Source organism: Apodemus sylvaticus, chromosome 2 (genome assembly GCF_947179515.1).
Source record: "Apodemus sylvaticus chromosome 2, mApoSyl1.1, whole genome shotgun sequence".
In the NCBI taxonomy this organism is placed as follows: domain Eukaryota; kingdom Metazoa; phylum Chordata; class Mammalia; order Rodentia; family Muridae; genus Apodemus; species Apodemus sylvaticus.
Genome location: NC_067473.1, coordinates 180,797,729 through 180,824,909, shown reverse-complemented (window position 1 = coordinate 180,824,909; position 27,181 = coordinate 180,797,729). Strand labels below are relative to the sequence as shown.

Here is a 27,181-nt window from a genome sequence, read left to right as displayed (position 1 = left end):
ATCTCCTCTCCTCCTCCTGTCCCCTCCCCCTCTCCTCCTCTCTTCTCCCCTCCTCTCTCCCTTCTTTCCCTTCCCTTCCCTCCCTCCCCTCCTCTCCTCTTCCTCTCTTCCTCCCCTCTCTCCTCCTTCCTCCCCTGCAAATAATTCTCCCCCCTTCTGGGTCACATTTATTCAATCATCTATTACCCCAACTTTGGACCCCCTTTCTTCTCATATCCCCCTTTTGGCTTTCAGACCTGTAGCATCTACTTAATGAGAGAAACAGAGATTAATGTGTAGGGGACTTTCAAAATAACGCATTAAGAAATATATTGTAAAAATATTGAATCCACCATCCCCATGACTTGATTTTTGAGTATAACACTTAAAATTGGGTGTATGCTATAGTTCTAGAAAGCACAGCATCATATTTAATATTACACCTACTTTAAGAAGGTAGAGAAGCTTTCAAAAAATTAACAATCACGGTCTCAATTATTAGTTAGACATTATCGTTCGATTAGCATTGTGAGTTTGCAACCTAGCCTTCATCTTTCCCTGCTATCCTTATAGGCCATGATATACAATAAGATCCTTCGTCTCTCTACTTCTAACCTATCCATGGGTGAGATGACCCTGGGACAGATTAACAACTTGGTCGCCATAGAAACCAATCAGCTTATGTGGTTCTTGTTCCTGTGTCCCAACCTGTGGGCCATGCCTGTTCAGGTAGGTCATAGACATGAGATGCTCACTAGCGGGGGATGGGGGGTGGGCGGTGGGGAGTGGAGGTGGGGGACACAAGCAGAGCGGAGGGCACTTGGCTCAGGGAAGCACACACTGTCAGAACACCCTGCTGCCCTTAGGCCCTTTTTTTGTAGACAAGGAATATGAGACTAAGGGGTGTCAGAAGGTTAAAAAGTCGGATGTGAGATTATATTGCTTAAGTCCCAGTGCCTACGGTGCCCCCTTCATGCCCTGCAACTGAGCTACTCTATGTGGTAATTCTCTGACTGCACTCTGAAGAGTTCCCATATTTTCTTGACGAGGTTGTAGAAGTCATCATGTTTAAATAAGTCACTAGGTCCGAGGTGTTTGGAAACTGGACCTTGCATTTCACTGCACTTGGGAATCCACCAGTTGTTAGCATCGATGTCCAGATCCACACCCAGGTTTGAACCCGCTCATTCTGACAAATCCCACAGCATTTCTGATCTATGGTGGTCACTTCCAACCTGAAGCTTTATAAGATGGTGGGATCGTGACGAGCTGCAGTGCTATTTAGTTATATATTATATAAACTAGTATTTTAAATGTGAGTGTGTGTGTGTGTGTGTTTAAAGATGTGGCGTTCATCGCACCTGATAACAATGGACAAAGAAGCACTTACAGTTATTTTTTCCAGGTTGCCATGCTCGATACTTTTCATTATCTCAAAAATTTTCATCTTTATGCTGAAATTTATACTGTACACTACACGTATTAAAGGTATATAAATAATAAAGATGCAAGTTCTTATAAGTATTACTTATAGTTTGTTTTTAGTGGAAATTCATATTTATAAAATACACATATTTGAGCATGATAGAGAGCAAGCCTGAGCCAGCCTTGGCTAGTTCAGCCAGTTTAGGCTATGAAGCAAGTTCGAAGCCAGTCTCAGAAACAGAAAATAAAATACTTGATAAAAAGAGAAAACTCCACGTGATAAAGCAGTCCAGGAAACCTTATACATAATTGGTTTTGTTTGTTTTGTTTACATTTGATTATTTAGATTTAAAGTTGGACTATGCAGTCTTAGTTGGTCTTGAAGTCACAGCAATCCTCCTGCCTAAGCCCTCCCAAGTACTGGGATTACAGGTTTTTGTCACCACACCCAGATTCCTCCACCGGTTTGGTTGCTCATAGCTTTGTTGTCTTCAGTGGCTTTGGGGGTCACCAGGTAGGGAACCCTTGGCTCTAGCAGCCCTACAATGCTCATGTGGAATGCTGCTGATTTGCTTATTTCCAAAAACTTGGGAAAGTTGCTACAAGTCCAAGAGAACCTAAAACATCGAGCTCATAGTGGGTGACACCAGGAGGCTGCTCTGCAGGTTCACGCAATAGGCTGGTCCCACACCAGATGAACACACTAACACACTGAAAATACATTCTTTGCCCATCCCTAAGAATCTTAGCAAAACCCAACTGCCGCAGTTGAGTTGACCCCCCATATGGACTTCGCATGATAATTAAGAATGTCCATTCTTGATGACAGCATTGTCCCACTGCTGGCTCCTGCAGTCCCCCCTCCCCGCCTTCCTCCTCCCTCATTCTCTGTTCCTGTGCTCCATCCTAGATCATAATGGGGGTGATCCTGCTCTATAACTTGCTCGGGTCAAGTGCACTGGTCGGCGCTGCGGTCATTGTGCTCCTCGCACCGATTCAGTACTTCATTGCCACGAAGCTGGCGGAAGCTCAGAAGAGCACTCTGGTAAGTCACAGGCGTGGGAATTTTATTGGGGGGATTGAGCCGCATTGCTTGATTTGTATACTTTTATAATATGAGAGTCAATCCATCTCAATCTGGATAATTTCAAAATAATTGTACTTCATTTATTACTCCTCCCCTGAAACCTGTAATCTTTAAGCCTGGCTGGCCTGAAATTGGCTTTGTAGACCAGGCTGGCCCAAATCGACAGAGCTCTACATGCCTCTGCCTCCTGAATGCTGGGATTAAAGTGCTACCATTCCTGGCTTCATTTATAGTCTTGGTCAGTGAATGTGTACTTTTATTACTGCAAACGTTTTTTTAATCTGGCATCTGTTTGTCCTACATAGTAAATTTCATTCAAGTATTTAGTGTATATTGAATATATTCTGCCTATATCACCTGTGCTTCCTTCTTCAACTCCCATTAACCCCTTCGTCTATCTATACAGACTCACATCTAACTTCATGTCATGTATACACATGGATGAACTGTATGTGACTCTGTAAAATCGAGGATTCACAGATGACAGAAAACATTGCATTTGTCACTTTGAAGCTGATCTAATTTACTTAATATGAAAATCTCCGGTGGAGTGCTTCACTCCACTATTTAGATCGTAGTGGGGCCTCCTGCATCTTGTTGGTTGTTCTAGTATTCTACTGAGTTGGTGGAGGCAGCTAAATGAATGACCAAACTGGGAACTTTTAAATCCACTCTGGGTTCCTCTGAAGTCACTCTGATTTTTAGCCTTAGACAAGAACATAAAAAGAAGTAAGAGAAACATGCTGCAGGCAGGCAGGGGCTCAGCCTCAAGACTCTGAGGAGAGACGTGAACTCATCCCACACTGGCCCCTCACAGCTCTAAGGAGGAAACAAAGGGCACACCTTCAGTTCACACTCCTCCTTCTGTGGTGGCATCGAGGGCAGACTGCAGTCAGCAGGGGGCTATCTCAAGCCCATTAAGTGTTCTCTTACCTGCATGCACAGTTACTCGATGAACTCATGGGAAACCAAGAAACTCGCTTTATATACACTAAAAAAATAGAATCACGTGAGTTTCTAGAAAGATCTCCTTCTTCACTTCTTCATTTTAAACCCAAGGAGTGTTCTTGCTTTGGCAACACATATGCTAAGGTCGGCATGATTCAGACATGATGTGTTAGCACCTGGGTGTGTGGATGACACAAACTGAAGAGGCATTTTATATATTGTGTGCATTTATGTGTATGCATGTGTGTCTATTTGTGTGTGTATATACATGTGCATGTGTGTGTGGCATATGTATATATGCGAATGTGTATATATATGTGTGTGGGTATGTCTTGTGCAGGTATGTGTTTGTGCAGGTGTAAGTTTAATATATCTATGTGTGTGTCCATTTGTGTGTGTGTATACATGTGCATGTGTGTGGCATATGTATATATGTGTGTATATGTGTGTAGATATGTGCTTGGGCAGATATATTGTAATATATCTATGCATGTGCATCTATTTGTGTCTGCTCATGTATGTGTGTAATGTATTTGTATGTATGTTAGTGTGTACATGTGCATCTGCATGCATGTGCATATTTATGTATGCATACATATGCCTATATATGTATTTATGCGTGTGTCACAATACTAAGGAAATTTTATTGGGAGAAGAAGGTATCTTAAAGGAGAAAGGATAGAGAGGGTGATTGAATACATGTAGTAAGAAAGCAGAATGTGGGATCGATTGGAAGAGGAATAGGATTCAGCAGGAGGGAAGAGAGGATGTGGGGAGGAGAGGAAGAAGGGGTCCAAACAGGGACCCAGTATAATGGCACATATATATGACGATGCCCCGATGAAACCCATTACTTTGGATGCTGACCTAAAATATCAGAATGAATGACGCTGAGATGGCATCACAGTGAGCTGAGCTACCCCAGGGATTTTCTCATGGGATTTCTGGCTGTGCCAGTCAGAGCTGAGGCCTCCTGAAGGCGTGAGCATCTCTGGGCCCTGTCTCTTCACTGAAGGCGTGAGCATCTCTGGGCCCTGTCTCTTTAGTGCCATTGCCTGCTTCTTGCATTGCAATTCCCTCCTCTGTCTTCTAGGATTATTCCACTGAGAGGCTGAAGAAGACAAATGAGATATTGAAAGGCATCAAGCTCCTTAAGCTGTATGCCTGGGAACACATTTTCTGCAAGAGCGTGGAAGAGACTAGAATGAAGGAACTCTCCAGCCTCAAAACCTTCGCGCTCTACACATCACTATCCAGTGAGTCTTTGTTGTCACGTTGAGTGACCAGAGTGCACAGGATTAAGTTTGACTTATGATCAATGCCACGCTCTAGTCCTCAGAGGAAGCCCATCATTGTCTATACAGTTTTACCCAGTGTCCACTGACCACACTATAGAGAAAGACCAGCACACACACAGGGCTAGCGTCTGGGAGACCTGACTCTGAGTCTTTGCACATTGTTTCTGGCTGTGATCCTTTATATACCGAGATCCTTGCTACTTTTAAAAACTTTATTTTACTTATTTTGATGATGTGTGTGGACGTGCACATGCCACATGTGTGGAGGTCAGAGGACAACTTTGTGAGTTCCTGATGCCCACCTTATGGGGGTGCCAAGGATTGAATTCAGGTTTCCAGCCTTGAGTAGTGAGTGCTTTTACCTGCTGAGCCGTCTAACCTGGTGATCTGCAAATGGTGAAGGCAGGTGGTAGTTCCCAGTGAAATGCTCAGGAGTTACAGCAGGAAACTCAGCTGCTTCCTAATAGAAAGGCAACTATTTCTTTAAATTGACTTCACTACCATGCTAATGACTTTTTTTTAAATCACTAAACCCTTTAAAGCACTCTTGGTTTGGTTATCTATTTTTGAGGGCACTTCTGACAGGCTTTCCTGAAGACTCAATTAAGGAGGAAAAAAAATCTTCAAGTAAAAGAAGTCAAACTTTATTGACATACAACCTGCTTACTCAGTATTTTCTAGAATTGTGGGCCTGTATTAATTTAATTCCCATGTGCTTAGTCAAATGCCACTCATTCATATTTGATTTTACTTGTGTTTTGTTCCCAAAGATCTTTAAAGTCATGGGAGGTTTGTGTATTATTTTCTCTTGAATTGTAAATGACTTTAGGTGTTTGTGATGCTTTGTACCTCTGTTCTGAAATGGAACTGCAGTCAGCATTGAGGGAATTCTCCATTTTGCACGTCATGAAAAAGTCTCCACACTCATAGGACAACAGTGATGCTAGATTTGATAAAATCCTGTGGCTTCCAAAGAGGATTCTTCCAAAAATCCACCTGGTTTTACTGTGACTGAATACTATTATCATTGGTGGCATATAATTATAGCCTAGCTCTTGGGGCCCTAAGGTAGAGGGATTGCCTTCAGATTCAAGCCAGCCTGTGGTACACAGTAAATTCAGTCCAGCCTTAGCTACAAAGTGAAAGATGGCTCTGCAGCTAAAAGGACCCACTGCTCTTGTAGACGACCTAGGTTCAGTTCCCAGCACCCACATCAGGTGGCTCACCAATCTGTAACTGCAGCTTCAGAGGATCTGATGCCCTCTCCTGGCCTCCTCAGGGAACTGCATACGTATAATGCACATAAATACACTCAGGCACACATAGACACACACATATAGACAAATTAAAAATGTATCATTCAGTCTTTAAAACAAAACAAGAAAGACAAACTAACAAAAGAAAAAACATACTATGCTAAACGATCTAGGATTTTAGCCTAAAATTCTGAGTTGCTTTACACTGTGGTTTAAAGGATGGGGAAAGATAGGAAAATATTTATTAATTGAAAGGTCAAAAAGTAAAAACTAATTATCTCTGTTGGATTCTGAAGTAATGTCAAATTCTCATTTTTCACCTTCATAATAACCAAATTTTCATAACTTAAATTAATTCAGTAGACCAAAGAAAATATAACCTGTAAATGCTCTCCAAAATGCACATTTTTACATATTCTAATAATTTGCACCATCAAAGGATTATTTTGTCTGAATTCTGTTGCTTGGAATATTTAACAAGAAAAAATTATAACTCCTTAATAAAGAAAATTACTTTCTGCCTAAAATGTATATGTGGGGGCTCATAAAACTACAGATGAGGAGAAAGCGTCCAAAGAATGTTGGTGAGGGCAGGCAGGGCACTCTGATTACACTCTGTGCCTTTTGTCTACACAGAGAGTAAAAGTAATGGTGGATGACTAAGGCTTTTTTTTTGGACAGAATTAAGGAACTTTTATTCAGTACAACTAAGAAAGAGATGGGTACAGCTGGGCAGTGGTGGCACATGCCTTTAATCCCGGGAGGCGGGAGGGAGGGAGAGAGAGAGAGAGAGAGAGAGAGAGAGAGAGAGAGAGAGAGAGAGAGAGAGGATGACCAAGTTAAACAGGGAGAATGATTTCATGGTTGGTGATGGGGGTTGGAGGGAGGATGGTTTTCCAGTCATGAAGAACGGTTTCCCAGTCAGTGAGTGACATAACACATTTGATTTCTTCCCGCAGTCTTCATGAATACAGCAATTCCCATCGCGGCTGTTCTTGCGGTGAGGCACTTTTTCTTGCTTTTAGAAACAGAAATAGTGAATGACTTCCGAACGAGAGTGTGTGGGTGGCCGTGTCTATTACTTCCCACACCTATTCCTTCTCCTCAGTTTCCTTCCAGTAGTTCTAGTCCAGATTGCTCAGCCAGGACACCATGGATACTTTGGTTTGGATAATTCTTTGCTGTGAGAGGACACCCTTAGCATTAGTATCAACAGTGATGTCCTTGGCTTCTACACTACTAGATAGCAGTGCCTCTCCTACCCATGGCAATGAAAATTATTCCCAACTGTAGACAAATGTCCCTCTGGGATTAAAACTAACACTGGTTGTGAAGTATCCACCTGGTTCTCATACATTCTTACAACAAGACAGCTCTTATTAGCAACCAGGATGTATTGAATGATCCAGTTTCTCACTAACATGCCAAACTCAGCCGTATGATTTTTACACATGTGAAGACCTTTTTACAAGGTCTTCATTGGACTCCATGTGGCTGTATTAACTATAGAGACCTTTAAATGCTAGGCCATTCTCTTTGCTTAGAACAGAGAGTCTGGGTTGCTTGGAAAGTATCTGGCTGGGTGTAGGGGGCCCAGAGTTCTCTGTCCAGTTTATTCCTCCTTGCATGGATAGTAATTTTATAGAAGTCACTTTCCTATTCTATAAATAAGCTGACTTCTCTGTCTCTCTAGTTTACTGTGAGGATCATGTACAAACCTTCATGCCTTTACTGATGACCAGGATTGTCTTAGTATTTAGTATTTGCTATGAGTTTGGGCTGAAGTAATTCCTTCTCATGGTTTCAATGACCAGCACAGTAGGCTATGCCAGGCTTATCAAGTCGAATGTCAGCACGCACACCGCTCTCTCCAGAACTTTCTAAATAAACCCTTTTGTGTGTCTGCAGACGTTTGTGACACATGCATATGCCAGTGGAAACAACCTGAAACCTGCAGAGGCTTTTGCCTCCCTGTCTCTCTTCCACATCCTTGTCACACCGCTCTTCCTGCTGTCCACCGTGGTCAGATTCGCAGTCAAAGCCATCATCAGGTATGAATCACAGCCAGTCAAAGCCACCATCAGGTGTGATCCACAGTCAAAGCCACCATCAGGTGTGATCCACAGTCAAAGCCACCATCAGGTGTGATCCACAGTCAAAGCCACCATCAGGTGTGATCCACAGTCAAAGCCACCATCAGGTGTGATCCACAGTCAAAGCCACCATCAGGTGTGATCCACAGTCAAAGCCACCATCAGACATGCACCTAACTGTCCTGGTTCCTCTGATTATTGATGGTATGGATAGTATGTGCCTTTGCTGATACATTTGCAAAACTAGAAATGGATCAGAGAAAACAATGTGCAAAGATTCCCACAGTTAGAAGCTGATGATGTAACATGCAGTGTTTCATTCCCTATGAAATCCTCATAGATTTGGGTTCTTTACTTTTTATTTTTATTATTATATTTTATTAAAACAATTTTCCATTTAAATACATTTTGATCATATTCCTTCCCTTCTCGAGGAACTTCCAGATCCAAAAATCCATTACAACTCCCCTCCCCCATTAAACCAGGAAAAATAAAATAAAATTACTGCTCCCCCAAAGCACCAAACTGTGACCAAATAAAACCATACACACACACACACACACACACACACACACACACACACACAATGTGGAATCCCTTATATGTTGACCAATTACCCCTGAACATGAGGTCTGTTCTGGAGTATTGGTATACCCAGAGTCAAGTTCTTGGAGAAAACTGATTTTCCTTCCCCCAACAGGTATAAATGACAGTTCAGTCATTCACCTTTGCCCCTGTCTCTGTTTTCATTTATTTATTTTTTAAAAAATATAACAAAATAAAATATAATAAGATAAAACAAAAGCTATCACATGGAACTCAGACAAGACAAACCAATGGATGGGAAAGAGCCCAAGAGAAGGCACAAGAAGAGACTCGCTCATTTGTACACTCAGGGATCCCATAAAATGCTAAACTGGAAACCTAATACATACACAGAGGGCCTGGGGCAGACCTGGGCGGTCCTGTGCTTCTGCCTGCATCTCTGTGGTTCATGTGAGCTCTGCTCGTGTGGAGGTAGAGGCCTGTTTGCTTGGTGTCCTCCACCCCTCTGGCTCCTACACCCTTTCTTCCTCCCCTCTGTCCTCTGGGGTTCACTGAACTGTGAGGGGAGGGATTTGATGGAGACATTCCATTTGCGGCTGTGTTCCAAGATCTCTCGTTCTCTGCTTAACGTCTGGCTGTGGGTTTCTATATTTGTTCCCGTCTGCTGCAAGAGGGAGCTTCTCACTGTCTATTCCACAGTCCACTCTCTAGAAACAATCACATTTATTGAATGTGATTCAGTGTGATGGCTGTTTTACTGGACACTTAGAATGTCTTACTTCCCCCCTAACGTGTTTACCATCAAGGCAATGCACAGCCCTGTTTGCCTTTGCAGTCTTGTCTGGTGGTTGGGTTTGGTCAGATTCCTCTAAGTGATGGTGATAACTTAAAGGTTCTTCATGAAGATGGTAATGATGCTTCCATTGAAGTGACACAGGTCAAAGCTTGCATGCATATTTAATATATTATCGAGGTGATCATGATGTTTCCCATTGAACCTGAACCAATCTACAGGTGTATCAGCAGTAACGGGAGATTTCCAAACCAACAGAATAGGCTGCTTGGTTTATAGTTTAATCTATCTGCCAGGGGAAAAAAATCCCAGCTCATATTCATTGAACAAAGAAAGACTTGAAAACTGTCCATTTTCTCTTAAATATGCTTACAGCCAGGGTAACTGTCTCCGTTATAATTTGCCATGACGCAGGGCTACCAATGCAGGTGTTATGTGATGGTGACCATTTCCCATTTCTTCCCTTTGTACCATAGACACAAATATGTTAACAAGCCATACTGCACTGTCTGTGCCACCATCTGTTGTCCTAGGCTATCTTATAAACAAGGCGATCTTGAAGTTGTATTTTATTCTCACTTAGCCATCTTGATATAGCTTGTAGAATTCCAGCATGCACCGCAGGCAGCCTTTGCTGCATTTGTGTAGGAGTTTTGAAAGAAATATCTACGTGCCTTGACACTGAAGAAAACTTGAACAGCCTAAGGGTGCATTCGACCATTGATATCAATGTAGAACATTTCAAAATAATAATTTCCACAAGGCCCATGTGTTGCTGAGAAACCTAGAATTTTATGCTCAATACATTGACTGTAGGCAACAGTTTATATTAACTTGCCAGTGACTAAAGGCTCGATAACCTCCCACAGGTGAGCTATCCTGGAAAGGGCCAAGTGGGAGGATAGTATCCTAACAGAGCTTCAGTCCTCTTCTCTGAACCAGGCTCTCAGGAACTGGTGGAAGCTCTTGGACTTCAGAGCTCAGACCCTCTGGCCTCAGCCTTCCTTTCCTCTCACTGTTCTGCTTTAGGGGTAGCTTGCATAGATCACTGACTGCAGCCCTGTAGTCACGCTTCCAAATTAGGCTGCACTCTGGATGGGAAGCCTCTTCAAACGATAAAATTGAAAAATGGCCAGAGTCTTCTATTTTGGTCCTTATTTCATTCTCTCCATTTAATGGCTGTCCCTTCTAGGGTTGCAGTCTTAATTAATTGAAACTTGACTTTGTGCTAGAAGTTGAAGTGAAAAGCAGCCTATAACTTACAGCATTATCGTGCCTCTGAAAGAAGGAGCTTGCCAAACATTGAAAGGACTTGGAGAGCTGATTCGAGAAGGATAAAAGGGCTCTTCTTCAAACGCACAGTATACAATCCTACTAATAAATCTAAGTGAGGTGGACGGTGCACAGTACCCTCTGTGAATTTATCATAGCCTTCTTTCTTTATCCCTCTTGGAGAAAAGGCATTTGCCAGCCTGATAAAGCCAGCATACTTCCAGGGACCCAGGCCAGCTTCCCCAAGCCACAGGCCAAACAGAATGTGCTTCTAAAAGCTCCCTTCTCTAAAATGACGTTCTGGGTTGATTTGCAGGTCCTACAGAGGTGGTGGGTCAACAGAAGTGGCCAGATTTTTTTCCCACTGGGTACTGGTTCTGGGAACCCAAACAAGCTTTTTCCCAGTGTTGACTGGTCTCTGCATTTGCTTCAGTGCCTGGGAACCCGTGACTAGTCTCAAATGCCAGTTGGCCAGCAGCGAGCTGAGCCGCCTGTTTATAATTGGAGACTGAGACTTTGGTCAGCTGATTTTGAAATCTCTTCAGGGCTCGTAGAAGTCATATGCTCTTTACCGGACTCTAAGTGCATTCAGAAACGTGGTGGGTGAGAACGGGCTGAAGCAAGCTCTCTCCGTCCTGCTCTGTGTGCAAGAAGCCCTTCGCTGGGGGAAACACAGTGCCCTGCAGAGTTCCCTGCTCCAGGTCAAGCCCTACACAACATTCTTTTCGAACAGTTCAGATCAGTAGCCGGGTGTCCTTGTGGCACTCACAGAGCGGAGGAGCAGGGGCACACAGACGTGTGCCACACACCTGTTGTCACGTTTACGACAAGTGGAGCAAAGAGGCAGATTTTGCTTTTTTATTTGGCACAGCCTCAAACCTTCCACCCTGGGTAAAGTTCTACAAACTACAGACTAAAGAGAAGTCACTTGTTACTTAAAATTTGATGCCAGTTCCAGGGAATTCAACACCTTCTGACCTCTGCAGGAGCCAGGCATACAAGTGGCACCCAGATGTACATGCAGGCAAAACACTCCTACACATAATATTAAAATAAAATTCTTGTTAAAAAAAAAAAGAGAAGGCATGGTGATACATGCTCACAATCTCAGGACTTGGGAGGTAGAGGCAGGAGTTCAGGGCTACCCTCTGCTACATGCTGAGTTTAGGCCATCTTGGGCTACCTGATATCCTGCCCTAAAAACAAACATGCTTGAATAAGAGTGGTTTTCCCCCACAATGCTAAAGTTACTTCTCTACGTCCTTAGAAATAATTTATATGTTTTCCCTTCCCGAGTGGAGTATGTAGTATTCCTTGTAGGTATTTGGTATTTGATGTGTAATGCAGTAACTATGTCCAAAGAGGTTATTTGCCAGAGGGGAAAAAGTTATTAAAGAAATCTCTCATTTCCAGGGGAAAGTAGCAACAACAACAACAACAAAACCAACAAACTTTGTCTTTCCTTTCATGTGCCTCTCGGAGATGTTTCTGCCTGCCAAGTCTCCCATATCACCATCTGTACAATAAATAGTTATTGATATTTATTATCAGGCATGCTTGTACCTTGGCCAGGTTTTTGTATTCCAATTGACAAGGTTTCATAATCACTATCAACCTATGTAACTATTGGTCACACAATTGGTTATTCTGCATTAATGAAACACTTTTCCAAGGGTTTTAAGTCCTATTTGAGGGGTCGGAGTAATGGTTCAGTGGTTAAGGCCACATGGTGGTCTTCTAGAGGACTCAAGTTAGGTTTCTAGAACCCATGTTAGACAGCTCGCTATTCCCAGTTAACCCACTACAGGGGAACAGATACTCTCTTCTGGTCTCCATGGTACACATTCACATATATGCAGCCATAACAAATGCATAGTAAAAATAAGAATAAATATTAAACAACCAAAGTAGTATTTGAGAAGTGAACAGCAAATGTGTATAAATACAACTGTACATATATTTGTCAATTATCTGAACAGATGAGACATAAACAAATGACTCAACCTAACAGCAGTGAAGGCAGGTTAGCAAACTGATGTGTATCAGACATACCTACGTTCAAACTCTAGGCCTAAAGTACTTGTTCTGTTTCATGTGTGCTGTTGTCTGGTTGTATCTAAGGCTCAGTTTCCTTGTTTATGAAATGAATAGCATAATATTGCCTGCTTCTGAGGACTGATAAAAATCAGACAGTGCATAGAAACGGCCTAGAACATCCTCCATACTGCAGGTCTTTGCACAAATCTCAGTTTCACTCATTTGACACCATCTTTCCCACTTAATACCCAAGCGTCTTCCGTGGGACTACATCCTCCGATGAATACTCCAAGTAGATCGGTCGCCTTAGTAATTTCAAAGAAGAGAGATTGGTGGACATGAACAGGGGGTCTGCTGTGGACTTTGAGAGGTTGGGAAGCCAAATGAATCCCTATACACAGAATGGTGTGGCCTGAGATGGCCATCAGTTCATTTAAAGAAAAGGGAAGGTTCCTGGTGGTCTAAGGGTGTGCCTATGCTTGATAACTCTAAAGCGCTAAGTAGCTGTTGACTAGTGGGAGGAAGAGGGAAAGGGAACTTGATCAGAGGGAGCAGGCTGTAGAAGGGAGGGAGGGGTAAGTACCCTAGAAGTCTCAGTGTACTTGGAAGACCAACAGTGGTTTTGTGTGGATGGAGAGATGATTCTGACACCAGAATTATCAGACGATGAGGCTCGAAGATGATGGGGAAGATGCTGAAAGGCAAAGAGGTGCCCTTTTATACCTCACAGAAGGCCCCTCACGTCAGTAGCTTTGTAGTGTAAAGGAGAAACCTGGTAGCAAGGCTGAGGTTACTTTATCTCTGGTCAGGGTTTGTACATTTCCCATAGTTATTTGTCTCAGTGGTTCCTGCGAGGACCTCTTATAAGCAGGGGTGCCTTTACTATTTATTAACCACTATTCTTTCACCAACATCACTGAGGAATCACAACAAGCACATTGAGATAGACCCAGAACTCAGAGAGTTTTGCTTTTAAAGGTGTTCATAGTCTAATGGGCTAGAAGAAGAGAACAGGGAGGCTCAGAGGCTTAGCATTGGGCACCATCTATTTACATAGTAAATAGAAGCACCAAATTGGATGCATCTAGTTTCATTTCTATTGCCATGATAAAGCATTCTCACTGAAGACAACTTAGAGGAAGAAAGGTGTCTTTCAGCTTACAATTCTAAATAATGGTCCATCATTGCAGAGAGCCAAGTTAGGAACTTGAAGCATCAACTGTAGGGAAATTCTGCTTGATTGCTCAACTGGGGGCTAGCGGGGGGGGGGGGGGACGCGGGGGAAGCTCTATGCTTGGCTGGATTTCCTATTCTGCTTGGGGACACCTTCCGAGGGAAACAGTGTATCGCTCACAGTGGGCTGGACCCTTCTAGATCAACTCACAATCAAGACCATCCCCATGGGTCAACCTGATCTAGGAGATCTTTCAACGGTGACACCAATCTCAGATAACTCTAGAGTGTGTCAGATTGACAATTAAAGCTAGTGGGTCAGGATGTCACCTAGAGAAGAGAAAGTTCTTTCCACTCCCAGCATAGCTGAGGACTCCTGGCTTCTTGACATTCAGCAACATTAAGTCTCATGAACTCCGTAAAAACTTCAGTGAGATTTGTGTACATATTTGAAAGGAAGAATGGAGAATTGGATCTGCCGGATGGACTGTATGAATCACTGTTTATCCTTTGAATTATTGAACAAGCATCCATATTGCAATGTGTCCCAGGAACTTTTATTTATTTATTTATTTATTTATTTATTTATTTATTTATTTATTTATTTATTTATTTATTTTATTCAAGACAGGATTTCTCTGTATAGCCATGGTTGTCCTGGAACTCACTCTGTACACCAGGCAGGCCTCAAACTCAGAAATCCATCTTCCTCTGCTTCCCAGGTGCTGGGATTACAGGCGTGCACTACCACGGCCCGACTGGCCCAGGCCCTTTTAGACCTGGAAGTTCAGACTCTTGAGTCTGGTCTTGGCACTTGGGCTTGTGTTCAGGGGTTCAGAATGTGAGTGTTCAAGGGATATTCTTGTTGGTGACAAGGGCATTTCTTCCGATCCCACATTTTAAAACATGAGAGCACATGGCAGCTACAGCCTGCACTCATTGAAAAGGAATACTTGTCCTTCTAGATGGACAGAACATCATTTCCTGAGACAGTTGTACTGCTATGGCTTTCTGGGTACAGGCCACAGATGTTGATAAATGAACAAGTCCTTATACAGCTACCTCATAAGGTTTCCTGACATGCTGTTTGTTGCTTCCTGCAGCGTTCAAAAGCTGAATGAGTTTCTCTTGAGCGATGAGATTGGTGAGGACAGCTGGAGGACTGGGGAGGGCACACTGCCCTTTGAGTCCTGTAAGAAGCATACTGGAGTGGTAAGTGGGTTTTGGGTTCTTTTTTGCCATACAGAGGACAGTCCAAACAAATGGTATGTCTCCATCTGGGCGCAGTTAGAAGAAACTGTAAGCTTTGTTTGTTTAAATCTATGTGAAGAAAAATGGCTACTTGTGCCCACAAAAATAAATCCTCACACATCTAAAATTGGTATACAGATACAGAAATACTGCCTCTATAAATCAGAAGAGAATGACCCTATGATTGATTTAAAAGGGAATTGAGTGGTTGTTTGCTCTTATCCACTTAGGATGTATTTTAGCTCCAGTACACATTTTAGTTTAAGACATGGATATGCTTAACATACACAGTGCATTGCCTGTTTTTATTTTCATCTCAACACGCTGACTTGGCATGCATTTGTGGCTTGAACAAAGTCATAAGATTAGGAAGGCTCTGAGGCAGAGTTTAAACCTGAGTCTTATCAACTGTGGACCAGCAGGTTCACTCATCCTGGCCACAAACATTAATTCAATAGCTGCACAGGGTCTGGAAGCTGTCAGCCTTGTCTGGACATGTGTCCCATGCAATAGAAAGCACCCACTTGTCACAGATCCACCAGGCTTCCAGACTCACGGGCTACCTTGTATTTGATGCCAAGAGTTATCAGCCAAAAGCTAGGCTGTGGCTCTGAACCAATGCTTGAGCTCTCTCCTGGTATGGTTTGTTTTCTTGAGGCGGGAATCGAATGATAAATTAGTTTGAAATTACAAAATCATTTCCTGTGTGGAAAAAGAAAACGAAGAAAGGCAGGACAAAGTAATGGGGCTACTAAATTAGGGTTCCCATTTGCCCAATGGCACTTCTGAGGAGCCAGCACTTGGGCTGAAGCCTTGCTGGCATGTGTCATCTGGAGGGACACTGGGGAACAGAAAGGCATTTTTCAGAGGACAACTTCATAAGGATCTTGAGTGGTGGATTGATTTGGTTTATATAAAGAACAGAAGGGCAGTATGTTTAAAGCCTGGTGACAAAAAGAAAAATGAGACGCAGTTATAATAATGACTCAGGGGTTTGTAGAACATGGGAAGGGTTTATATTTTACTGAAATGTAGTAGAAGGGTTATTTGCTTTGTTTATTTTGGGTTTGGGAGATAGTATCTCACATATCCCAGGCTGGCCTGGAACTACATAGCTGAGAATGACCTCAAATTCCCATTTTTCCTCCTTCCACATTCCCAATGCTGGGATTAGAAGCACAGTATAATTTTACTACTTCTTCAAAAGTTAACTTTGGTTACTGAGTGAGATCAGTAGGCCAAAGAGGGGAACTTTGAGTAGAGGTGACTGTAGCAACATGTGCAAGAGATGATGGTAGGAGTAGAAGTCTGTTGCAGGTGTGGTGAATATGGTGAAGAACTGATGAAAGTCAGTGTATAATTTCTGTCTGTCTGTCTGTCTGACTCTCTCTCTCTCTCTCTCTCTCTCTCTCTCTCTCTCTCTCTCTCTCTCTCTCTCTCTGTGTGTGTGTGTGTGTGTGTGTATGTGTATATGTGTGTTGCTTAAGGAGTCAAGGATTACCCAGGGCCTCATCTATGCTAAGCACATCTCTAGATCCCTTTGTGTGTTTTTTATGTTCAGTTAATAAAAATGTATTAAAAGATTACTTAGAAACAGGAAGAAAGAAGACTCAAAGATGGCTGCCTTCTGATTGGCTGATTGTGGCTGGCTGTGGTTGTCTCACTGAACAGGTGTGATTATTGTCTGAGAAATAACTCATGTGTGCTTTTCTTCGTTGTCATAGCAGGGCCTACAAAGAATGCTTGATGTTGTGTGGAGATGTAGAATAAGGCAAACACATATGGCTGGCTGGCTACTTCAGGCAGCTTATAGTGCTGAGGTCCTTCATGGGTTGGATACCTATGTGGGCCACACAGAGAATCTATGGGGACTGGAGACCGCAACTCAGTCAATAAAAACAGTTGATGTTCCTGAAGAGAATTTGAGTTTGGTTCTCAGCACCCAAGTGGGGAAGTTCACAATCACTTCTTATTTCAGCTCCAGGGTATCTGATGCTCTCTCTCTCTCTCTCTCTCTCTCTCTCTCTCTCTCTCTCTCTCTCTCTCTGTGTGTGTGTGTGTGTCTCACTCTCTTGCTCTCTCTGTGTCGCTCTCTCTGTGTCACTCTCTTGCTCTCTGTGTGTGTCGCTCTCTCTCTCTCTCTCTCTCTCTCTCTCTCTGTGTGTGTGTGTGTTGCTCTCTTGCTCTCTCTCTGTGTGTCGCTCTCTCTCTCTGTGTCACTCTCTTGCTCTCTCTCTGTGTGTGTCGCTCTCTTGCTCTCTCTCTCTCTCTCTCTGCTCTTCTACCTCTGTGGGCACAGATGCACAGATATACATGTACACAATACACATGTACATATACACACATGCATGCATGCACGCACACACTTGTGTGCACAAATAAAAATAAACCTTTAAAATTGCATTCAAGTGCATTTAACTTTTTAAAGAAAAAGAAAGTCCAATCTTTGATTATAACCAGCCCCTCATGCTTTTGATGATCTTCCATCTCCCAAAGAACACATGAGACCATCTTCCAGGGAGGCAGGGTGAGCAGAGCAAGACGACCCCAGAGAAGGCAGAGGTCAAGTTCACGGAGTTGGAGGAATCTGAAGAATTATTTTCTGTATGAGGTGAGGTAGAAGAGAAAAATTATGCTGTAAGAAGATTTTTGGAAGAAAAAAAGAATCTCTCTCAGCCATGCCCAATGTCTTCAGTTACTGAATCCAGTCTGGACTTCTGGTGTCTTCCAGGGTCATTCATCAGTGTGGACAGACCAACATAGAAAATGACAAGCTCTTTAAAATGCCGTGTGTTTGAAACGATACTAGTGGAAACTCCTCCCCGAGAGCATTGGGATGCTATATATCCTGTGAGGGCTTAGAGTTGAGTGGTTTTGGCTATAGAACCTCCACAGAGAATTGGTTATGTTCTAGAGCCAAAGCGTCTTCAAATTACATCGATGGAGCTGCGACTCAAGTCTCTGTCAACACACGCTCCTTCCCAACCTCGCCCTGGTTTCGTGAAGAGCATGAAGTCATTCTTCTGAGCCTCTGGGGTGACACTAGTACAGTAGTCAGGACTTCAGAAGACAAGCATGTTAGAATAGAGGTACAGATCTACTTTGTGTGCAAGATAGATCCACCCCAAAGACTTGTGGTAATTTGAGAATGTTTCATGCACTGTTTCCAGGATTGTATGTGAGGGCTATGGGAGGACAGACAACTAACACAACATCTCATTACCACACACACACAACTTCTCATCCTTTAATGCAAGATATGTGTGCATAGTGTTTCCGAGCTAGACTAGCCTGGGCTAGCTCCTGGCTGTCAGTTTTCTTACTGAGATTTTGGGTTGTGTTTCTTGCATGAAGCCTTGGCAATGTTCTGTTTGATGGTTGATGTTTGGGGGGGGGGACATCAGTTAATGAGAGTTGGAAAGGCAATACCTCATTTGGATTGTTTTCAGACATTGCTAGTTCTTATAGAAGTGATATTTTTAAAGATGTTAAGCCTGAAATTGTAAACAAAAATATTTTTAACAGTTTCATACTTCTAGAATCGCCCACTTTACTAGGTAAATTAACAGTTTTAAACTGTTACCATTTAACCTTAATTACCTCTACAGGGTATTTAAATGAGACAGATAATTATTTATAAGGAAATAATTTACTGCTAAATTTATAGACAATTTTTGAGGTTTTCTATTCTAATTTTTTTTAAATCTTCTTTTTGTGTATGGGTGTTTTGCTTGCATGCATGTTTGTGCAACACATATGTTTGTGTGTACAGTACCCACACAGGCCCGAAGAGGCTGGGGTTACAGCCAGTTGTAACTTCCATGTGGGTGCTAGGAACTCAGGGCCTCTAGAAGAGCAGCCAGTGTTCTTAAGCACTGAGCTGTCTCTCCAGTCTCTCTCTCTCTCTCTCTCTCTCTCTCTCTCTCTCTCTCTCTCTCTGTGTGTGTGTGTGTATGTGTGTGTGTATTTAGGCACATATGTATGAAGGCGTGTGCATATTTCTCTCCCTCCTTCCCTTCTTCCCTCCCTCCCCTCCCTCTCTCCCTCCCTCCCTCCTTCTCTCTCTCTCTCTCTCTCTCTCTCTCTCTCTCTCTCTCTCTCTCTCTCTGTGTGTGTGTGTGTGTGTGTGTGTGCATGTGTGGGTGGCGAGGTTGGCGCACAGGCCTGTGTATACAGAGAGGTCGGTGAGGGCATCTGTATCCTTTCTTGCTCTCTGCCTAGTCTTTGAGGCAGGGTCTTTCACTGAGCCTGCAGCTCAGGTTTTCTGGGCTGGGCTGAAGCCAGCAAGCGCCAGCAATCGGCACCCTTCCCACCATCATTCCCTAGTTCTATGTCTTCATCTTTCCATTCTCCCAAGAGGTCCATAAGTTAGCTTTACATTTTCAGCTCGACATCTTTCAGTACTTGCTCTTGTGGAGAAGCCTGGAACAGTCTAAAATTTGACATTCACTTTGTTTGTTTTTCTTGGACTTGAAGTGAAATAGCAATACGAGCGAAGGTTTGGTAAAATGTCAATGTTTTTATAGCGCTTCAACTTCTGTCCTCTTCTATTTGGAACGCAGCAATCAAAACCCATAAACAGGAAGCAGCCTGGAAGGTACCACCTGGACAGCTACGAGCAGGCACGGCGTCTTCGGCCTGCTGAGACTGAAGACATCGCCATAAAGGTTAGCTCAGGCCTTAGGTTCTTACTTGACTGGGAGCGTTCATGCTACTCTGTAGGCTGAGGTCTGCAGAAGGGTCGCATGTGGACCTCCAGTCTCTTTGCTGTGATCACAGCCCTGACCATCTTTAACAGCTACTCCGGTGAGTTTATCATCCTTTCGTTTGTAATTTTTGGTTTTTCATTTGAGACAAAGTTTCTTTGGCTGTCCTGAAACTCATTCTGTAGACCATGCTGGCCTCGAACTCACAGATCCTCCTGCCTCTGCCTCCCGAGTGCTGGGATTAAACCATGCACTGCCACTGCCCAGCTGTGGTTATCGTTGTTTTCTTGACTTCTTTATAAACCAGTCCACAGAAAGTACCAGTATTATAAATCTATTTTTTAAAGAAAAATAGTTGTTCCATGATGCTGTTCCTAGGAAGGTATCAACAAATGTGTCCTCACCACAGATAGGAAGCTAACATAACAATACTGCTAAAGTACAGCCTGGTGAACCAATGAGTCTATTGAAGTTACATACGGGGGTGTGAGTGAGGGGTTATCTGTAGAAACATGGACGACTCAAAACAGTTGCATCCATCCCAGAATGGGTGATGGCTCAGGAGAGCTGGGACCCAGGATCTCTTTGCACTGATGACAGGGATCTTGGCAGGCCAGAGTCTGCCCTTCTCAGTCTTTCCTGGTTGTATGCAGTGGGGGATGGATAGGCAATGTGATTGTACATTTCAGATACTTCTTGATGCTTGTGCATTGCTTATTGCCTAAGGCTTAAGGGGTCTCCATTTTGGAGTTCCTGAGCCTTGACAAGCTTCCTGCAAGATAGAATGTTTTGTCTGGGAGTAAATTGGCACCAACATGGATACGGGCACAGTATGATTTCATCAGCTTCTCCTGGTCCCTGGTACATTTCGTATAATTTCATATAATTGCTTTTATACTTTCTGCAACCTCTTGGGCTTAAGTAGAACTCAATTAAAAATGGTGGCCTTGGGGCACATCTGGGGACGGATGGCTGGGACAAATCCCAGAGAGAAGCCAGTCGCACGTGGATACCAGAACAGAGCTGCCCATCAGAAGACCAGGGTCCTGGAACATTCCCTTTTGGAAGTCTCTATGTCCCCTGCATGTTCCAGGCCCGTCCAAGGCAGTGGGGTTCAATGTCTGGCCTGTGAGAAGAATGCAGTTTAGGGTTCAATGTCTGGTATGTGAGAAGTAAATATGATTCCTGTTTTTAATTAATAAAGATGTATGTTGTATGTATTTACTTGTTTTTCTGTGTATACACCTGTGTGAGTTTATGTGTTCCATGTGTTGTGGGTTCTGTGTGTGTGTGTGTGTGTGTGTGTGTGTGTGTGTGTTGGCAGAGTCTAGAAGAGAACATTGGATTCCCTGAGCTGAGGTTACAGCTGCTTGGGAGCCACCTGATGTGGATGCTGGGAACTGAACACAGAGCTGTCAGAGAGGAGAGAAGTCAACACTGTGGACTGCTGAGCCGCCTCTCCAGCCTCATATCAACTGCTCTCAGCTTCACCACCAAACACGTAGAACTTAGATTAGGCTCTGCGACCCAGCTCTATGCCGTGTTACAGTTTTAAAGGTGTGAAAGGAGCTGCCCTCCAGTTATTCGCTGGTACCACATGTCTAACTGGGTTCCTGTGTTCTTACTTTCTAGGTGTCAAATGGATACTTTTCATGGGGCAGTGCTTTAGCTACATTATCCAATATTGACATTAAGATTCCAACAGGTAAGGCTCATGGCTTGAGCATTGTTGTGTTTTACCAAGATAATTAAGCATAACAAAAAGTGAAAGAAAAGCTTTATTTATGTTTACTTAGTATCCATTTCATGTGTGTGTGTGTGTGTGTGCATATGTCTTGCATGTTTGTACATATGTGTCTGTGGAAGGGCCACCTTGAGTTTATGTATGTGAAGACCTGAGATTGAGGCCTGGAATCTTTCTCAGTCTATCTTCCACCTTCTTCATTGCACAGGGGTCTCCCAGTTAAACTCAGAACTCAGTGATATGTCTAGCCTGGCCCGCCTCTATCTGGGAATGCTCTGTCTCCATTCTCCAGGGGTGGCTAACAAGCCCATCTGATACTTACTTGGGCTCTGGTGTTCTGAACTCTGGTCCCCATAATCTTAACCACTGGCCTATTTCCCATATTTCCTGCCCCATTAAAGGAGTTTTTAAAGATATAGCCCTAAGTTTCTATTACTGATATGCACCAGGTTCCTCATAAGGCAACAGCATCACTGGAAACTAGAAATTATAAAACGGAACTGTCATTAAAAATATATGTCTTTGGACAAATTATTTCCCGTTCACTTGGTGATTTGTGTGTTACTTAAGAAATTGGGGTTGTCAGTTTCTCATTGTGTTTAAGAGCAACTTCGAAGAAAGGCTATTTGTGAAAACATTCAAGGCCCTACAAAATGCTGATGCAAGTCGTCCAGAGTCACTCATGTGATGAATTTACTTGCCTATTAGTTTTCTTACCTTTCAGTTTTATTAAGCTGCAACTAGTCTATAGTAACTTATTTATTTAATATTTCATTTTGAGTTTCTTTACAACAATATTTGTATTCATTCTTTACAGAGTTTGTATTTGACCATTTTTACCTCCATCTCTCAACTCCACCTCTATGTCCTTACTAACTGAGTTAGTGGAATAACTTCTATTTTTATACTCAGCAAACACTGTGTCCGTTGTTCCACTACTCTTGGGAGAGGGACCAGGGTTGCACCAGGAAATAAATCTGACTCCTTCTCTGCCGGCAGCTCTCAAATGCCAACAGCTCCTCAGTAACTCATGCAGTATCCTGCCCTTCCCATGTGTGGACTTTTGTCTAGCTTGAATTTTGTGCAGATCTTGTGCATGCTATTATAACCTCTATGGGTTCATATATAACACTGCCCCATTGTGTCCAGAAGACAGATTCCTTGAAGATGTCCAGCACTTAGGACCTCTGTAGTCTTTCTGTCCCCTTCAAGAATTTGGGTCCAGCATAGCAGTAGATCTTAAAATACAGCCATTTGCAAAGTTTCTTTTTCTTTTTCTTTTTCTAGTTTATAAATTTTTGTGGGAAGTATATACCTTGAGCTATCTGGCCAGATATTGAAGTGATACAGAAATTCTGTTGAGCAGGCATCGGATCATCTTGAAAATGCTTTATCCACTAAGCCTCGATCCCCCTCCCCCCCCCCCACCATCCTCTAAGGGCAGCAATCGCCTTCCCTATTTCTGCTTCTGTGAGTTTGAGTATTGTAAACTACCATCAGGCACTCATGTAGCATCTCTTCTTTGTCCTACTAATTTAGCATAATCCCTCAAGGCACATCTCTATTGAGAACAGTAGGATTTCTATCTTTTAGACATGAGCCTTACATGTGCAAACTGTGTTCTATCTTTTAGACATGAGCCTTACATGTGCAAACTGTGTTCTCTCACCATCAGTGGGCGTTGGAGTTTTTCTATCTGCTTTGATGTTTGAAAATGCTTCCGTGGGTTTGGGAGCACAGACATCTCTCACTATCTGAATTTTAGTTGTTTTGTGCAGACACTCAGCAGGGATTTTCATGGACCATGTGGTAGCTCTGGTTGTAATGTTGGAGTCACCTTCATACTAATTTCATACTAAATGATTACGTTCTATTTTTCTGATATTGAGTTGTAGGGGCTTCTTGTATATTTGGAGGATTTATAGTTTATCAGATAGAAGGTTTCTGAGTGTTTTATGTCATTTTCTCCTCTGTTCATTTTTTTTTTTTTGCTGTGCTGTTTATATGTTGAAGTATTCCCATCTTTCTGTTTTTTTTTTTTAATTGAATTTTGTTTCCATTTAAAATCCAAAAGTTCACTGCAAAGATTATTATGGAGAATTTTTTATTTTATGCTATCTTCAAGGGTTTTGAAGTTTCCAGTCTGTTAGGTCTTTATGTCATTGTGAGATGACTTTGGGGTACTGTAGACTCTTAAACTTCGAATCACTCTCTTTTGCAAGTGGACACTTAGTTTCTGAATTGTTGCTTGTTCCTTCCCCATTATATGGTCTTAAAACTCTTATGGTGGATTAGGTGACTATACATGAAGATTTAGATCTGGACTCTCTGTTCCATTCTGTCATCACCTAATGTTTCCTTACCGCAGAGATCAGTGAGGCTCTGCAATGTATTCTTTCTAGTATGTTTTTGTCACAGAATGTTGAGAAAGGTAACATTCAATCTGTAGATTGTGTTGGGAATTGTGGACATTTAATAATGTCAGTTTACCGAAGGCACATTTCCATTTATCACTCTGCTCCCTGGCATACATCTTAGCACTGCTCTGGAGTCTTCAGTGTGAAGCTCTTACTTGGTTAAGTCTTATTTCTGTATTTTGATGTACTAACAACAAGCAAACCAAGAGGGAAATTTAGGAAACAATAGCACTTATGACAGCACGAAAAACAACAAGATATGTAGGGATGGTCCCAATAATTTTACTTAAAATGATTGAATAACTGAATAGAAATATTCACTCGACCTGGTGTAACAGTCAGTAGCTTGACCATTTTCTATCATACCTGGAAGTCAACGTGGGAATTTAGAGTCCTAATGACAACACTAACCACTTTCATCCCAACAACCAATGTTTGTCACAATTGACCCTGTATTGTGTGAATTCAATGGTGAAAGTTAAAACTAATGCTGATGGTTTCAGAAGTTACTTCTTTTATTCTTTAGTCAAATGAACAACTTTCCATTTACAAAACATAAACCAAGGGTCTGCAGTGTGGTTCAGTTGGCAGAAGTATCAGAAATTTATAGCAAGTCTGAGAACAGCTTATGCCACATGAGATCTTCTTTCAAGAAAAGTTACAATAACAAGTCAAGACCCATATACTTTATTTTTCTTTTCTTTTGCAAAAAGAAAAGGGTTGGTATATTTTCTTCACTGCTTGAAATCAAACAGGTCTAGGTATCAAAACATTAGACCTATCTAAATGAGTAGGAATTGAACCTTGTGGGTTTTTTAAACTTATGATGTTGTTATTTATGATGTTGGTGAATTTTTTTCTATTTTGTTTTGCTTTTGGTGTTTGAGGCAGCATCTCACTATGTGATTCTTGAGATCCCAGAACATTCAATGTAGACCAGACAGGCCTCGAGCTTGTACCAATCTTCCCAGCTGTCTATATTCCTCGTGCTGAGAATCCTAGCATGCCCCCAAGGCTGAGTTTTAGTTTCCTGTAGCCAAGTGAAGTCTTTCTGTCCTTTGCTTTGTTCCTCTAGGTCAGTTAACCATGATTGTGGGCCAAGTGGGTTGTGGGAAATCATCTCTTCTCCTTGCCATCCTTGGTGAGATGCAGACCCTGGAAGGAAAAGTTTACTGGAACAAGTAAGTATATTCTGCTTTCCTCCCCTGTTGTCATAAATGCTCAGCAAAGTCAACTAGGGGACAGAAGGGTTCGTTTGGCTTACATGTCCGAGTCGCTATCCATCTCTGAGGGAAGTCAGGAAGGAAATCAAGGAGGAACTTGTTGCAGAAACTACAGAGGAATGCTGCTTGCTGGTTCACCTTGCTCACGCTTAGCTTGTTCTCCTAGACAGCCCAGAGCTACACAGTCAGCGGATGGTGCCACCCACAGTGGGCTGGGTCGCCCTCTATTACTTAACAATGAAGACAGTCTTCCACATACAGTCCCATAGATCAGTCTAATCTAGATGATCTTTTAATTGAGAGAATCTCTTTCTCAGGTGACTCTAGGCAAGCTGTTGGTTGTTGCTATGTAGCACAGTGCTGCTTCAAATTGGTTTCTTTACACAGCTAAAAATCTGCCAAGAGAAGACTACCACAATATTTCTCCATATCATGAACCAAGAATCTCGGAAATGTGCAAAGACATAAAACCATAAGTTAAAGATATATCAAAACTCAATAGAAACCTCAAATGTCACAAAATTATAAAATAATTCACCGTGATGGCTTATGATCATATAAACTAGTGCATGCTAAGATGAAAGGTGGTGTGGCAAAGACACAGTTTTAAATGTAAATAGGGAACACTCAAAATCCATTCTGTCATAAAATAAGTTTTGGAAAATTAACTCTATTTATAAAACTTAAATGTAAACAGATCAACAAGGGTTCAATGTTCAGGGAACCAATATTAAACGATCTTTCTAAAGACTTTGTAAAGGGCTGAAAAGCAACAATTTCTTTCCACCCACTAGAGGTATTGAGAAAATGCACAGGCAGGACAGCCTCGTGTGCTACTTAAAAGACATGAAGAGGAAGGTACCTAGCCTGGTGCTCTTCAAGTCCCGAGACACTAAAAGATGGGTTTGTAAAGAGCAAACACCTCAGCTGAAACTAAGAGAGGTCACCAATTCAGGGAGTCAGGGAGTCTTCAAAACATGTTGTGTAATGAAGTGATATGGGGCTCTACTAGTACAGAACTGAGTACTGAAGGCCAAACTAGGTTAATTTAGTTTCGCCTGCCTAGTTGAGTGCTCCTAGGCAGTATATGAAGGAATGGTTGTAACTTTTTGTCAAATAAATAAATTAGGACCGCTTGCTGTCTAGGAGTTCATGTCTAGGTGTGATTTTTCCCTGGTGAACATAGCAATGGCAGGAGACATACTTAGTAACTCTGCTACTGTTTTTCTGGTTGCTAGAGGTCAGAGGTGTCTGCTAAGCAGACTGAGATGCATTGTGAAGCCCCACAACCGAGAGTCCTCCTGCTGCATGCATGAGTGGTGCCCAAGTTGAGAAGTCTCGATGTCAAGGGTCCACTTTTGAACACATCCCATGTGGTACAGCCATCTGTTCATGCATCCAGGTTTCTCTGGGGAAATAGTTTCTGGCCCCTTTAGAATACACTGTGCTTGAAATACGCATTATGAGAAAGGAAGGTTTGGCTGCAAATTTTGTCCTAAAACTCTTGCTTGCAGTATCACTGGCAAAAGAGGGAAGCTGAGAAAAGTTTTATCTGCCTTGGATGAGTCAGAAGGCAGTGGCCACGTTGGCTCACTCAGAGGATAGCTCAGGATATAACCGCCCCTCAGTGCGGTATTAATCACTGAAGTCAGATACTAAGCCGTGTTTTTCCTCTGACAATCATCCTCTGTTCTGGATGAAAAAGCAGATCCTACTGGACTAGGTTACGTGATATGACATTGCCATCATAATCAAGTTACTTAGCTCTCATTTAACATTGTTTTATCAAAAATGGGAAGAATATGAGGTGGTGAGGGAAATCCCGAAGTGGCTTCCTCACATTTCCACGGAGTTCTAATCTGCTCTTCTCTGGGCCTGCACTTTGGTTGAGTCAATCTGACTCTGGGTATCACCATCCATGATTATTATAATT

At 42.5% G+C, this 27,181-nt stretch overlaps 1 protein-coding gene across 8 annotated transcripts in view; it reads left to right on the top strand.

Moving 5' to 3' along the window:
• Abcc9 (ATP binding cassette subfamily C member 9) overlaps positions 1 to 27,181 on the top strand; it is a 113,169-nt gene that overhangs the window by 24,335 nt on the left and 61,653 nt on the right. For all 8 annotated transcript variants that reach the window (XM_052175224.1, XM_052175221.1, XM_052175222.1 and 5 more), the window contains 9 exons: positions 553 to 708; positions 2,315 to 2,449; positions 4,533 to 4,695; positions 6,953 to 6,993; positions 7,902 to 8,044; positions 15,011 to 15,119; positions 19,721 to 19,825; positions 21,497 to 21,569; positions 25,101 to 25,206. In XM_052175224.1, the coding sequence (XP_052031184.1) occupies positions 553 to 708; positions 2,315 to 2,449; positions 4,533 to 4,695; positions 6,953 to 6,993; positions 7,902 to 8,044; positions 15,011 to 15,119; positions 19,721 to 19,825; positions 21,497 to 21,569; positions 25,101 to 25,206 (1,031 nt within the window). The remainder of the gene's footprint in view (positions 1 to 552; positions 709 to 2,314; positions 2,450 to 4,532; positions 4,696 to 6,952; positions 6,994 to 7,901; positions 8,045 to 15,010; positions 15,120 to 19,720; positions 19,826 to 21,496; positions 21,570 to 25,100; positions 25,207 to 27,181) is intronic.